The following is a 15,590-nucleotide window of genomic DNA, read 5'->3' as shown; positions in this document are numbered from 1 at the left end:
TAGCCCTGTTAGAATTTTATAGGCTTCTATGAAACCCCCCCCATTCTTCTGAACTCCAGTGAATATAATCGAACCGTCTGAATCTCTCCTCGTACGTCAGTCCCTTCATCGCAGGAATCAGTCTGGTAAACCTTCTCTGCCCTCCCTCTATAACAAGAACATCCTTTGTCAGATAAGAAGACCAAAACTGGACTTCCAGGTGCGGCTATGCCGAGGTAGGTCGCACGTTCGGCAGCTCCCGCCGGGAACGGACTTTTGGGCTCTCCAGAGGGGCCCCAACGGCAATTGTTCGACGGCTTCCAGTGTGGAAAGGTGACAGCAAGGTCCCCTCGACATTATATGGATTGGACCAGGAGTGGAGCGGTTAAAAAAGTGATCTTGGGGCAGCGAAAAGTGCGAGGGAGGAAAAGCAAGATGGCGGTGGGTGGAGACCAAGCAGCATGGGTGCAGTGGTCGCAGGAGTTTCTTAAACGCTGCTTTGAGGAGTTCAAGACAGAAATGCTGGCGCCAATGAAGGCGGCAATTGAGAAGCTTGTGGAGACCCAGAAGGCCCAAGGGGTGGTGATCCGGGAGGTGCGGCAAAAAGCCTCGGAGAACGAGGATGAGATCTTGGGCCTGGCGGTGAAGGTGGAGGCGCACAAGGCACTGCACAAGAGGTGGGCGTAAAAATTTGAGGACCTGGAGATAAGGTCGAGGAGGAAGAATCTTCGGATTCTGGGTCTCCCTGAAGGAGTGGAGGGGCCCTATGCCGGGGCACATATGCTCAATTCGCTGATGGGTGCGGGAGCTTTCCCGAGGCCCCTGGAGCTAGATGGGGCTCATCGGGTCCTGGCAAAGAGACCCAAAGCCAAATAGCCGCCAAGTGCTGTAGTGGTGAGGTTCCACCGCTTTACGGACAGAGAGTGTGTCCTGAGATGGGCCAAAAAAGAGCGGAGCAACAGGTGGGAGAACACGGAGATCTGAATTTACCAGGACTGGAGTGCGGAGGTGGCTAAGAAGAGGGCTGGTTTTAACCGGGCTAAGGCGGTGCTCCATCGGAAGGGGGTGAAGTTCGGGATGCTGCAGCCAGCGCGATTGTGGGTCACGTTCCAAGATCGGCACCACTATTTTGAAACGCCCGATGAGGCATGGAACTTTATACAAACTGAAAAGTTGGACTCAAATTGAGAGTTGGTCGTGGCGGGATGTTTACTGTGTTTATTGCATTTGGGGCATTTTGTAAAGGCCCCGAAGAATCCAGCACGAGTTTTAAAGGATACAAAATAATAAAGTTTATTTACTATAACAATATATACATAGTAGTAGCAGTAACTTCCCTTGCTACCTTCTCCTTCCTCCTGGTTCCTGGACTGGCCAGCTTATTTATAGTAGGAGTTTCTCCGCCCCCCTCATTGGGGAAGTTCATACTCCCATAGGATTGTGGGATAATCATTAGTCCCCAGCCAATCGTCAGTAGGCAGGTTATAACAGGGCATGTTCTCTGGGTTTGAGTGCTGGGTAGGGATGGGTGAATGGATTTGATGTGGGGGCTGTGGGCGTCGGTGTTGGAGGGGCAGGGCCCCACGGAGGAAGATGGGGAGTGGAGGCGCGGGGATGGGGAGTTGGGGTCAGGCCGCAAAAAGGAGCTGCGCCAGAGGGGGCGGGGCCGGCTCAGGAAAGCGCGGGCTTTTTTCCGCGGTAGGGAAGGATGGGGTGGGGTCGGGGGGGGAAGGGCGGTGCTGGAGAGGAACACACACTGACTGCCAAGGGATGGGGGGATTCTCACACTGGGGGGGTCGACTGGCGGGAGAGGCCGGGGTCAGCTGACGTACGGGAGTGTCATGGGGGGAGCAAAATGGCTAGATGTGGATCTAGCGGGGGGAGGTGGGACGGGGGGAACAGGGTTGCTGCTGCATTGGCCAAAAGGGAGCTGGAAGTAGGAGAGGTAGTCGGGGCGGGGGTCCGCCGCCTGGGGGACTGGAGGGTGCGGGAGGTGTGGGCACGTGGCTGGCCTAGAAATGGAGATGGCTAGTCGGCGGGGGGGGGGGGGGGGGGGGGGGGAGTAGCCCCCCAATCCAGCTGATAACTTGGAATGTGAGGGGCCTGAACGGGCCGGTCAAGAGGGCCTGGGTGTTCACGCACTTAAAGGGACTGAAGGCAGATGTGGTTATGCTCCAGGAGACACATCTGAAGGTAGTAGATCAGGTTCGGCTGAGAAAGGGATGGGTAGGGCAGGTCTTTCATTCAGGGCTGGATGCGAAGACAGAGGGGTTGCAATACTGGTGGGGAAGCGGGTGTCGTTTGAGGCAATGAATATTGTAGTGGATAATGGAGGTCGATATGTGATGGTGAGCGGTAGGTTGCAGGGGGTGGTACTGGTGAACGTATATGCCCTGAATTGGGATGATGCCGGATTTATGAAACGCATGCTGAGTCGGATTCCGCATCTGGAGGTAGAAAGCTTGATAATGGGGGGGGGACTTCAACACGGTGCTGGACCCAGCACTGGACCGATTTAGGTCCAGGACGGGTAAGAGGCCGGCTGCGGCCAAGGTGCTCAGGGGGTTTATGGGCTAGATGGGAGGAGTGGATCCATGGAGGTTTGTCAGGCCGCTGGCCAGGGAATTTTCTTTCTTTTCCCATGTCCATAGAGCCTACTCCCGGATAGATTTTTTCATTTTGAGTAGGCCGCTAATCTCGAAAGTGGAAGGAACGGAATATTCGGCCAAAGCCGTCTCGGACCACGCCCCACATTGTGTGGAGCTGGAGTTGGGGAGGAGAGGGACCAGTGCCCGCTGTGGCGCCTTGATGTGGGACTATTGGCGGATGAGGAGGTGTGCAGGCAGGTGCGGGGGTGCATTGAAAGATATTTGGAGACCAATGACAATGGGGAGGTGCAGGTGGGGGTAGTCTGGGAGGCGTTGAAGGCGGTGGTCAGGGGAGAGCTCATCTCCATTAGGGCCCACAGGGAGAAGAGAGAGGGAAGGGAGAGGGAGAGGTTGGTGGGGGAGATTTTAAGGGTGGACAGGAGGTATGCAGAGGCCCCCGAGGGGGGGCTACTCAGGGAGCGACGGAACCTCCAGCCGGAGTTCGACCTGATGACCACGGGGGAAGCAGAGGCACAGTGGAGGAAAGCGCAGGGAGCGACGTATGAGTATGGGGAGAAGGCGAGTCGGATGCTGGCACACCAGCTTCGTAAGAGGGAGGCAGCGGAGGAGATTTATGGAGTTAAGGATAGAGGGGGGAATACGGTGTGGAGTGCGGTGAGAATAAACAAGGTATTTAGGGACTTCTATGGGGATCTGTACAGGCCTGAGCCCCCAGCGGGGGATGCGACGATCCTTAGATCAGATGAGGTTCCCGAGGGTGGAGGAGGAGGAGGTGGCTGGTTTGGGGGCACCGATTGGCTGGAGGAGCTGGTTAAAGGATTGGGGAGCATGCAGGCGGGGAAGGCCCCGGGGCCGGATGGGTTCCCGGTTGAATTCTACAGGAAATACGTGGGCCTGCTGGGCCCGTTGCTCGTGAGGACTTTCAATAAGGCGAGGGAGGGGGGGGACCTTGCCCTTGACAATGTCTAGGGCGCTGATTTCTTTGATCCTGAAGCGGGACAAGGATCCACTGCAATGTGGGTCGTATAGACCGATCTCGCTCCTCAACGTTGATGCTAAGTTGCTGGCAAAGGTGCTGGCTACGAGAATTGAGGACTGTGTCCCGGGGGTGATTCATGATGACCAGACGGGATTTGTGAAGGGTAGGCAATTAAATACAAATATGCGGAGGCTCCTCAATGTGATTATGATGACACCGGTGGAGGAGGAAGCGGCGGTAGTGGCAGCTATGGACGCGGAGAAGGGTTTTGACCGGGTGGAGTAGGAGTATCTTTGGGAAGTGTTGCAGAGGTTTGGGTTCAGGGAGGGGTTCATCAGCTGGGTCAGGCTGCTATATAGAGCCCCGGTGGCGAATGTGGCTACGAATCGGCGGAGGTCGGAGTACTTTCGACTGTACCGGGGGACGAGGCAGAGGTGCCCCCTGTCCCCCTTGTTGTTTGCACTGGCAATTGAGCCTCTGGCCATGGCACTAAGGGAGTCCAGGAAATGGAGGGGACTGGTCCGGGGGGGGAGAGGAACACCGGGTGTCGTTGTATGCTGACGACCTGTTGCTGTATGTGGCAGATCCAGTTGAGGGGATGGCGGAGGTCATGCGGATCCTAAGGGAGTTTGGGGACTTTTCGGGGTATAAACTCAACATAGGGAAGAGTGAGCTCTTTGTGGTGCATTCAGGGGACCAGGGAAGGGAGATAGACGAGCTGCCACTGAAGAGGGCGGAAAGGAGCTTTCGGTACCTAAGGATCCAAGTGGCTAGGAGTTGGGGGGCCCTGCATAGGCTCAATTTGACGCGATTGGTGAGCAGATGGAGGAGGAGTTTAAAAGATGGGACATGCTGCCACTCTCACAAGCGGGTAGGGTGCAGTCGGTCAAAATGACGGTCCTCCCGAGGTTTCTCTTTGTGTTCCAGTGCCTTCCCATTATGATCCCCAAGGCCTTTTTCAAACGAGTAAGTAGGAGCATCATGGGTTTTGTGTGGGCGAATAAGACCCCGAGGGTGAAGGGAGTGTCTCTGGAGCGTAGCAGGGACAGGGGGGGGCTGGCACTGCCGAATTTGTGTGGTTATTATTGGGCAGCCAATGTGGCGATGATCCGTAAGTGGTTAATGGAGGGAGAGGGGGGTGGCGTGGAAGAGGTGAGATGGCGTCCTGTGTGGGCACGAGCCTGAGGGCGCTGGTGACGGCACCGCTGCCACTCTCACCGATAATGTACACCACAAATCCGGTGGTGGCGGCGACGTTGAAGATCTGGGGGCAGTGGAGGGGACACAGGGGTGAGGTGGGAGCCTCGGTTTGGTCCCCGATTCGGGAGAATCATCGGTTCGTCCCGGGAAAGATGGGTGGGGGGTTTCGGAGCTGGCATCGGGCAGGGATTAGAAGAATGGGGCACCTGTTCATCGATGGGACGTTTGCGAGCCTAGGGGCGCTGGAGGAGAAGTTTGGGCTACCCCCGGGAAACGCTTTCAGGTACATGCAAGTGAGGGCGTTTGTGAGGCGGCAGGTGAGGGAATTCTCGCTGCTCCCGGCACAGGGGATTCAGAACAGGGTGATTTCGGGTGTATGGGTTGGAGAAGGCAAGGTTTTGGCGATTTACCAGGAGCTGAAGGAAGAGGAGGAGGTCTCGGTGGAGGAGTTAAAGGGCAGGTGGGAAGAGGAGCTGGGGGAGGAAATAGATGAGGGTCTGTGGGCCGATGCCCTGAGTAGGGTTAATTCTTCCTCCTCTTGCGCCAGGCTCAGCCTAATTCAGTTCAAAGTTACTCACAGAGCGCATATGACAGGGGCGAGGTTGAGTAGGTTCTTTGGGGTGGAGGACAGATGTGGAAGGTGCTCGGGAAGCTCGGCAAATCATGTCCATATGTTCTGGTCGTGCTCGGCACTGGATCGGTTTTGGGGGGGTTTTGCGAGGACTATGTCCAAGGTGGTGAACGCCCGGGTCAAGCCGAGCTGGGGGTTGGCACTATTTGGGGTAACGGACGAGCCGGGAGTGCAGGAGGCGAAAGAGGCCGGTATTCTGGCCTTTGAGTCCCTGGTAGCCCGGCGGAGGATTTTGCTATTATGGAAAGATGCGAAGCCCCCTAGTGTGGAAGCTTGGATCAATGATATGGCAGGGTTCATCAAGCTGGAGAGGATAAAGTTTGCATTGCGAGGGTCTGTGCAGGGGTTCCTCAGGCGGTGGCAACCGTTCCTAAACTATCTCGCGGAGACGTTAGGAGGTCAGCAGCAGCCCAGGGGTGGGGGGGGGGGTGTGTGGTCTTTTGGGGGGGCGTTTGGGTGGGGGGGGAGGGGGGGTGGTCTTTTGGGGGGGCGTTTGGGTGGGGGGGGAGGGGGCGGTTCTTTTGGGGGGGGCGTTTGGGTGGGTGGGGGGAGGCTTCCCTAATGGTGCTTTTAAATGTCATATGGGGGGTTATTGTATATGTGGGAAATCCAGTGTATAATTTTTGATTGTTGTGTTCTTGTTTCTTTATTTTTGTTGGGGGGGGGGCGGGGTTTGTTGAAAATCTGTTGAAAAATTTGAATAAATATATATTTTTTAAAAGACCAAAACTAAATGCAATATTCCAGGTGTGGTCTCACCAATGCCCTGTATAATTGCAGCAAGACATCCCTGCTCCTGTACTCGAATCCTCTCGCTATGAAGGCCAGCATACCATTTGCCTTCTTTGCTGCCTGCTGCACCTGCATGATTTGATTTGATTTATTGTCACATGTACCGAAGTACAGTGAAAAGTATTTTTCTGCGGCCGAGGGAATGTACACAGTACGTACATAGTCGACAAAAAGAATAATCAACAGAGAACATTGCCAAATGGTACATCGACAAACAATGATTGGTTACAGCGCGGAACAAGGGGCCAAACAAAGCAAATACATGAGGACGAGCAGCATAGGGTGTCGTGAATAGTATTCTTACAGGGAACATTTCAGTCCGAGGGGGAGTCATTGATTAGTCTTGTAGCTGGAAGCTGTTCCTATGTCTGGGTGTGCGGGTCTTCAGACTTCTGTACCTTCTGCCTGATGGAAGGGTCTGGAAGAAGGCAATGCCTGGGTGGGAGGGGTCTCTGATAATGCTGTGTGCCTTCCTGAGGCAACTAGTACTAGGATACCCAGGTCGCGCTGCACATTCCCACTCTTAATTTATAGCCATTCAGATAATTTTTTTAAAATTAGAGTATTCAATTATTTCTTTTTCCAATTTAGGGGCAATTTAACATGGCCAATCTATCTACTCTGCACATCTTTTGGGTTGTGGGGGTGAGGCCCACGCAGACACGGGGAAAATGTGCGAACTCCACACAGACAGTGACCCAGGGCCGGGAGCAAACCTAGGACCTCGGCGCCGTGAGGCAGCAGTGCTAACCACTGGTGCCACCATGCCGCCCAGCCAAAGTGAATAACCTCACATTTAGCACAGTGGGCTAAACAGCTGGTTTGTAATGCAGCACAAGACCAGCAACGCGGGTTCAATTCCCGTACCAGCCTCCCCAAACAGGCGCCGGGATGTGGCGACTAGGGGCTTTGCACAGTAACTTCATTGAAGCCTAGTTGTGACGATGAGCGATTATTATTATATATCTACGATATTCTATCTGCCAAGCATTTGCCCATTCAACTTGTCCAAATCACATTGAAGGATCTCTGCATCCTCCTCATAGCTCACCCTCCCACCCAGCATTGCCATCTGCAAATTTAGATATATTACATAGTTCCCTCATCTAAATCATTAATATACATTGTGAATAGCTGGAATCACTGCCTGCCATTTGGAAAAAGACCCATTCATTCCTACTCTTTATTTCCTGTCTGTCAATCAGTTTTCTATCCATCTCAATGCACTACCCCTAATCCGATGCACTGTAAATTTACATGCTAATCTCTTATGTGAGACTTTGTCAAAGGCCTTCTGAAAGTCCAAATAAACCAATCCACTGGATCCCTTTTGTCAATTCTACTGGTTACATCCTGGAAGAATTCCAGTCGGTTTGTCAAGCATGATTTCACTCTCGATTTCAGGAAAAAACAACAATCGACTAGTCCCATTTGGGAGCCAACTGCAGGGCCAGAGGGAACGGTACGCACAAGCTCACTGCCGTGCCCGGCCAGCGCCGTGACGTTTCGGTTCCGCGCGTTACCACGGAAACGTGCATCGCCGGAAGCTGTAACGTGAAGAAGCAGAACGTCAGGACGGCCGAGTGAGGCGTCGTCACCGATCCCTCCCCCCGGGGCGTTGGGGCTGACTGGACGATCACCATGTCAATCAAGCCCAGGGCCGTCCAATCGGTCGAGAGTAAGAAGAATGGGTGGGGACAGGGGGAGAACGGCGAAGGGACGTCGTATTTTCTTCTTGATCCACGGCGGGCACGGTAAAGCGTTCTATCAGCTGATTTGTCGATACGCCTCGGCCGGTCGAGCCGAGCTGAGCTGGGGCTAATGATGCTGATGATGAAGGTGCAGGAACCCGGGCTGCGGTGAGGCTGCTCAGAGGAGAGCGAGGGGGAGAGTTTCTCCAAATGCGCTGGGCCGCAGCGGGAGCCGGCAGTGAACACACACACGGAGGAAAGTGAGGAACTATGGCCTCGGTGAAGGTGGCGGTGAGACTGAGACCCATGAACCTGAGGTAAATGTCCGCCAGCATCGGAACTGGAGATCCGTGAAATCCGGGATGGGCTCCAGGTCACGCTGCCCAGAAGCTTGCAGATCCTCCAGCAGCTCCAGTGTCCGGTCTGACAGCACGACAGGGGCAAAGGAGGAGGGGGACCTATTCAAAACAGGGCAGAGAAATACCAATCAGATCGAATGGATCTCCATAACCAAGAATGGCCTGTCTGAATATACATACTGTCTCCACAGTGGCTGACCCTGCTGTGTGTCTTGTTCTGGAGTTCACTTCCTTCCAACTTTCTCTCCTTATAGATTCTCTTAAAAATTCAGTCAAGCTTTCCGCCACTTGTCGTAATATATCCTTACCTGGCCAGGAATATATCCTTACCTGGCCAGGTGTCAAATGAATCGCACCGCGAGACGCTCTGCGATGTTTTCCGACCTTGACGGCGCTGCGTAAAATGGACCCTTGTCCATTGGTGCTCCCGTCCTTTTAAAGACACTCCTTAAAACCTACTGTCTTTGACCCAGCCAACACCTGGTGATTTTAGAATCATAGAATCCCTACAGTGCAGAAGGAGGCCATTTGGCCCATTGAGTCTGCACCAACCCTCCGAAAGTACCCCATCTAACCACATCTTTGAACTGTGGGAGGAAACCGAGCACCTGGGGGAAACCCACATTTTTCTCAAAGGATGCCCAGTGCAGTACTGAGGTAGTGCCATGCTGTCTATCGCATGACACGTCAAACCAAAGTCCCCGTCTGCCCCCTCGGGCAGATGCAAAAGATCCCATGACACCATTTTGAAGAAGAGCAGGGGAATATTTCCCTGTGGCCTGGCCAATATTTATCCCTATTTGGGTTTATTGTCATGTGTGCCGAGGTATATTGAAATGTGTTCTATGTACAGTCCAAACAGATTGTTCCGTATAAGAAAAACATAGGACATACGATAAATACACAACGTAAATACATAGACATAGACATTGGGTGAAGCATACGGAGTGTATAATAATAATCTTTATTGTCACAAGTAGGCTTACATTAACACTGCAATGAAGTTATTGTGAAAAGCCCCTAGTCGCCACATTCTGCCGTCTGTTCGGGTACACTGAGGGAGAATTCAGAATGTCCAATTCACCTAATAGCACGTCTTTCGGGACTTATGGGAGGAAACCAGAGCACCTGGAGGAAACCCATGCAGACACGAAGAGAACGTGCAGACTCCACACAGACAGTGATCCAAGTGGGAGTCGAACCTGGGACCCTGGTGCTGTGAAGTAACAGTGCTAACCACTGTTCTACCATGCTGCCCTACTATGCTACTCAGTAGAGAGTGGAGAGATCAGTTCAGTACATACAAGGTTCATTCAGGAGTCTGGTAACAGCGGGGAAGAAGCTGTTTTTGAATCTGTTAAATCGTGTTCTCAGACTTTTGTATTTCCTGCCCGTGGAAGAGGTTGGAAGAGAGAATAAGCCGGGTGGGAGGGGTCTTTGATTATGCTGCCTACTTTCCCAAGGCAGCAGGAGGTGTAGACAGAGTCAATGGATGGGAGGCAGGTTGTACTGGGCTGTGATCACGACACTCTGTAGTTTCTTAACTGTCTTGGGCCGAGCAGTTGCCATACCAGGCTATGATGCAGCCAGATAGGATGCTTTTTATGGTGCATCTGTAAAAATGGTAAGAGTCAATGTGGACATGCCGAATTTCCCTAGTTTCCTGGGGATGTTTGGGCTTCGTCGTAGCGCTGATGTGGGTGGACCAGGACAGATTGTTGGAGATGTTTACACCTAGGAATTTGAAACTGTCAACCATCGCCACCTTGGCACCATTGTTGCACACCTGAAGTCAGTGACAAGCTGCTTAGTTTTGATGATGTTGAGGGAGAGATTGTTGTCCTTGCACTACGCCACTAGGTTTGCCATCTCGCTCCTTTACTCTGACTCATCGTTGTTCGAGATCTGACCCACTACTGTCGTGTCATCAGAAAACCTGTATTTGGAGTTGGAGCTAAATCTTGCCACGCAGTCGTGTGTATATCGGGCGTATAGTAGGGGGCTAAGTACATAGCCTTGTGGGACCCCGGTATTGAGGACTATCGTGGAGGAGGGGTTGTCGTTTATCCTTACTGATTGTGATCTTTGAGTCAGGAAGTCGAGGATCCAGTTGCAGAGGGAGGAGCCTAGTCCTAGGTTTTGGAGTTTTGACATTAGCTTGGCTGGGATTAAGGTGTTGGAGGCGGAGCTGTAGTCAATGAATATGAGTCTGACGTAGGATTCCTTGTTGTCGAGATGCCCCAGGGGTAGGTGCAGGGCCACAGAGATAGTGTCTGCTGTGGACCGGTTGTGTTGAGTGTGCAAATTGCAGTGGATAAAGGCATTCTGGAAGCATGGAGTTAATGTGTCTCAACCAATCTCTTGACATTGATCATTATGAAGTGCTTCAAGGCCACCGGATGGTAGTCTTTGAGGCACATTGCCTGATTCTTCTTTGGCATCGGTTTGATGATGGTCTTCTTGAAGCAGTGGGAACCTCGGAACGGAGTAGGGAGAGGTTGAAGATGTCCGCGAACAAACCTGGCAGTTGGTCCTCGCAGGATCTGAGTGCACGACCGGTGACTCCGTCAGGACCTGTTGCTTTCTGAGGGTTCACTTTCACGAAGGTCAATCTGACTTTGGAGGATGTGAGGTAGGTATGGGTGTGTCCAAGACTGCTGGGGCAGTTGAAAACGGTTTGTTGGTTTCCTGCTCGAAATGATCATCGGATACATTGTCTTCTTCGGGAAGAGGTGCGCTGCTGCCGGAGAATCTACCCGGCTTTGCTTTGTAGCCAGTTATGTTGTTTAAGCGTTGTCATAACCGATGAGAGGCCGTGCCATTAGTCTGTGACTCTAGCTTGTTCTGATATTGTTTCTTGGCATCCCTGATGACTTTGCAGAGGTCGTACCTAGATATCTTGTATTGGTCAGGCCTCAGACCTAGCCTTCAGTAGGGAGTGAATCTCCCGGTTAAACCATGGTTCGTCCGGTTGGGGAATGCACATGCAATCTTCTACTTACTGAAGTCTGTGACGGTGGTGGCATAGGTTGGCTGTTGAGTTCTTGAATGTGGGCCAGTCCACTGACTCCAAGCAGGCGAGTAGGAGCTCTTTTGTTGCCTCAGACCAGCATTGCACAACCAGCTTAACCGGATTCTTCTGCTTAACATTCTGTTTGTATGCCAGGAGATGGAGTACTGTCTTGTGGTCCGATTTTCTGAAGTGCGGTCGGGGGATGGACTGGTAGGCGCTCTTGATGCTTGTGTAGCATTGGCCAAGGATGTTGGGGCCCCTGGTGGGACAGGAGATGTGTTGGTGGAATTTTGGATGTACACTCTTGAAGTGACCTGGTTGACGTCCTCGGCCAAGATGAACAAGGCCTCCGGGTATTCTGTTTCATTATTATTTATACCTGTGTACATCAAGCATCTTCTTCACTTCCAGCTGGGGTGGGATGTAGACCGCTGTGATGATGACAGTAGTGAACTCCAGTGGAAAGTCATACGGGCGGCACTTCACAGACAGGTATTCCAGGTCCAGGGGGCAGTAGGTCGCCACGTCCTAGCTTCAGGACGAGTTGATGAGGAGGCAAACCCCTTCACCTTTCACTTTGCTCAATGACATCCGGTATATTGAGAAGCCGTCAGGTTGTATGGCCGGTGAGGCAGAGGTCGGCCATTTCTCCTTGAAACAGAGCACACAGCAATTTCTGCTTCCCTTTGAGAGGTCAGTCAGTCTAGCGTTAAGCTCGTCCAGCTTGTTTTCGATCGCTTGAACATTTGCCAGGGGTATACTGGGGAGAGGAGACTTGAAACCGCATTGTTTTAGTCTCACCTGCAGACCGCTGCGTTTCCCTCACTTCCTTAGTCGGCGGCTGCTCTGCTCCTGGATGGGCCTGGGATCCGATGGGAAAAGTCTGACTCTGTGGAAGGTAAGTGGTAATAAGAAGATTTTAGCTATGAGGAGAGGTTGAATAAACTCGGTTTGTTCTCACTGGAACGATGGAGGTGAGGGGCAACCTGATAGAGGTCTACAAAATTATGAGGGGCATAGACAGAGTGGATAGTCAGAGGCTTTTTCCCAGGGTAGTGCGGTCAATTACTAGTGGGCATAGGTTTAAGGTGCGAGGGGCAAGGTTCAGAGGAGATGTACGAGGCAAGTTTATTACACAGAGGGTAGTGGGTACCTGGAACTCGCTGCCGGAGGAGGTGGTGGAAGCAGGTACGATCGTGACATTTAAGGGGCATCTTGACAAATACATGAATAGAGGGATACGGACCCTGGAAGTGTAGAAGATTTTAGTTTAGACGAGCAGCATGGTCGTCACAGACTTGGAGGGCCGAAGGGCCTGTTCCTGTGCTGTACTTTTCTTTATTCTTTGTTCTTTGAAGGTAATATCAGCATCACAAAAAAAACTATCTGGTCATTATCAAATTGATGTTTGTGACCTGTTGGCTGTGCATAAATTGTTGTATTTCGCACATTACAACAGTGACGACAGTTCAAAAAAGCACTTCATTTGCTGTAAAGTGCTTTGGGGCATCCTGTGGTTCTGAAAGATGCCATATAAATACAAGTTAGTTTAAATATCCTTTATTTGGCTTGACATCAGATTGCAATGAATGCTTCTGTAAAGTGCCGTGGGATGTTTTATGTCAAAGGTGCTATACAAATGCAAGTTGTTCCCTCCTTAGGATTCTGCCTTTCTATCTCTCCTCCTTTTATGATGTCTCTTAAAGCCTATCTCTTCAATCACGGTTTTGGCCACCTGTTCTGACATTGTCTTGTGTGGCTCAATGTCAGATCTTGTTAATCGTCCTGTGAACTACTCTTTCTACATTAAAGGTGGAAATTGTTGAACAAAAGGGTGTTTGTAAATGTTTGTAGAATTTCATTGAGTTGTTTGCAGCAGTTTTTGTTTTGAGCACCAGCTGATGTGAAAAGCCGGAATTTCAGTTAGAAACCTCCTGTGGCATTCGTACAGAATGAGTGTAAAGCTCTTATCACTTCACACCTATGGCAAACATGGTGTGAATCAGATGACCTGGCTCTGGAATGAGTATGCCTCCTTTATGTTTACCTCATTCAGCATGGTTTGATTGACAAGATGCTGGAGTGAGGCAGTTGTAATGTGAATGTACTTTACAAATTTGAAGCAAATATTGATCAAGTGGAGATATGTTGTGGTGATTTATTGGATGTAGGTGGTTAGTATCATAGAATTTACAGTGCAGAAGGAGGCCATTCGGCCCATCAAGTCTGCACCGGCTCTTTGAAAGAGCACCCTACCCAAGCCCACACCTCCACACTATCCCCATAACCCAGTAACCCCACCCAACACTAAGGGCAATTTTGGACACTAAGGGCAATTTATCATGGCCAATCCACCTAACCTGCACATCTTTGGACTGTGGGAGGAAACCGGAGCACCCGGAGGAAACCCACGCACACACACGGAGAATGTGTAGACTCCGCACAGACAGTGACCCAAGCTGGGAATCGAACCTGGGACCCTGGAGCAATTGTGCTAACCACCATGCTACCGTGCTGCCCAATGAAAGTGATCAAATCAAGCTTTTGTGAGCTTTAAGTGAAAGCTCGGCAAATGCTGGATATGATGGTGACATCTGCATCCATTTCTCTATTCTTGTCTTCAAGTGATGTGCGATGATGCCAAGTTCCATTTGCTGTGTTTATTGTTCTTGCAGTGAACAATACCTTTTCGCTTTTTCATGCCTTTTGACCTGCAGTGTTCTGAAAATGAGGACAGGAAGCAGTGACTATTAACTGGTTTAATCATATTACCAACATGATTTTGACACTTGCAGCAGTTTAGATTGATGTAGATCCAGTAGGGGTGTTATCCCTAGAATCTCTACAATGCAGAAGGAGGTCCCTGACTGCTCTCTGCCTAGGCTGTCAAAAGGGTTTATTCCAGAAGCACAAGATTTGCACAATCTTGTTATTTTAGGGGGGGAAACAACATGAGTGTTTATCAGTAGATAAAAGCAAATTGCTGCGGATGCTGGAATCTGAAACAAATCTGGAATCTGAGCTTTGACAAAGTCATCCAGACTCGAAGCGTTAGCTCCTCTCTCTCTCCACAGATTCTGTCAGACCCGCTGAGATTATCCAATATTTTCTGTTGTAGTTCATCATCATTTCAGTCATCGGTTTAAATCACATGATTGGATTTATTGTTCTGAGAAGTGACACCATAACGAAATAGCTGCTAAGATCAAGATGCAAGCAAGGATTATCAGATGATTTGGATTGTATCGACGTCCACTGATTCCATCGATCTCTGTGAAGATCATAAATGGATTGGCACGGATGCCAAAATTCAGCGCAAGCATCTGAATAATCAAGGGGGAGTAACCATGAGATTTAGGAGTAGTTCAGGTGTGAGGTCAGGAAACACTTTTTTTACATGGAGGACGGTGGAAATCTGGAACCCCACCCCTATCTCCCAGGTTGAGGGGCTGGGGGCCAATTGAAAATGTAATACGCAATTGGTTATGTTGACTGTACTGATTTTTAGCCTTCAAAGATTGCAATTTTTCATTTACCTTGGACAAAGTCAAGCGGTCTGCAGGTGAGACTTCCAGGCATCAGAGGCAAAAAAATTCAGAACCAGATGTATAGTCTCTATAATCACAGCAAAACCCTCAATTCATTATTCATTAGAACAGTGTTTTTCAAACTTTTTTTCCGGAAACCCATTTTTACCAAATGGCTGACCTTCGCGACCCACGCCAGCCGGCAGACCTTTGCAAACCCACCATTTTCGCTTACCTTTAATGTGGCAAGTGAGCCTGCTTGGTCCTCACTTGCTTTGTCATTCAACATTACATTTTCTGTATGGGTTGTTCGTCAGTGGCCCTGGAGCTCACATCAGCATTGTTTTGTCCTGTCATGGATTCTCCTGCAAAGTTCTCTCCAGCGGATTCAGTTGTGAGATCCTGGCCTGTTTGTGTCCCTGTAGCCTCTCCTCCTCAGTCCAAAAAGATCCATCTTCAGTTCTTCACAGTCCTGTTACCTACTTGCTGGCAGCTACAAAACGGAGGAAGCTCTCTTCAGTAATTTTGCGCCCAGAGTACATGACGCCAGCATACCGGGCCGTGACCTGTTCTCTGCCACTGCTTTTGGAGGGAAGACAAATTGATTATAAATAAATCTGCTCCTGGATCAGACGTACGGAGGACGCGATCTGCCCCGCTGGGGTCCTGCGCACTGCTACATCTGGCTAAGGGGGCACTCATGAATGGGACGACCGGTTGCAGCTGGCATTTTAAAAAGTCAGTCACAGCAGTTAGACACTTCTTCCCGTGACCAACCGCTTCGCGACCCTCCCAACACCCGCCTGTGAC

The 15,590-nt window shown here is 50.9% G+C and overlaps 1 protein-coding gene across 2 annotated transcripts in view; it reads left to right on the top strand.

Annotated features, from left to right (window-relative positions):
- Positions 1–7,871: 7,871 nt before the first annotated feature.
- Positions 7,872–15,590, top strand: part of kif16ba (kinesin family member 16Ba) — a 251,726-nt gene continuing 244,007 nt past the window's right edge. For both annotated transcript variants that reach the window (XM_072506633.1, XM_072506629.1), the window contains exon 1: positions 7,872–8,198. In XM_072506633.1, coding sequence (XP_072362734.1) covers positions 8,152–8,198 — 47 coding nt within the window. In that variant the 5' untranslated portion in view covers positions 7,872–8,151. The remainder of the gene's footprint in view (positions 8,199–15,590) is intronic.

The sequence above is a fragment of the Scyliorhinus torazame genome, chromosome 1, assembly GCF_047496885.1.
Source record: "Scyliorhinus torazame isolate Kashiwa2021f chromosome 1, sScyTor2.1, whole genome shotgun sequence".
In the NCBI taxonomy this organism is placed as follows: domain Eukaryota; kingdom Metazoa; phylum Chordata; class Chondrichthyes; order Carcharhiniformes; family Scyliorhinidae; genus Scyliorhinus; species Scyliorhinus torazame.
This window is presented reverse-complemented; position numbering and strand designations above follow the sequence as displayed.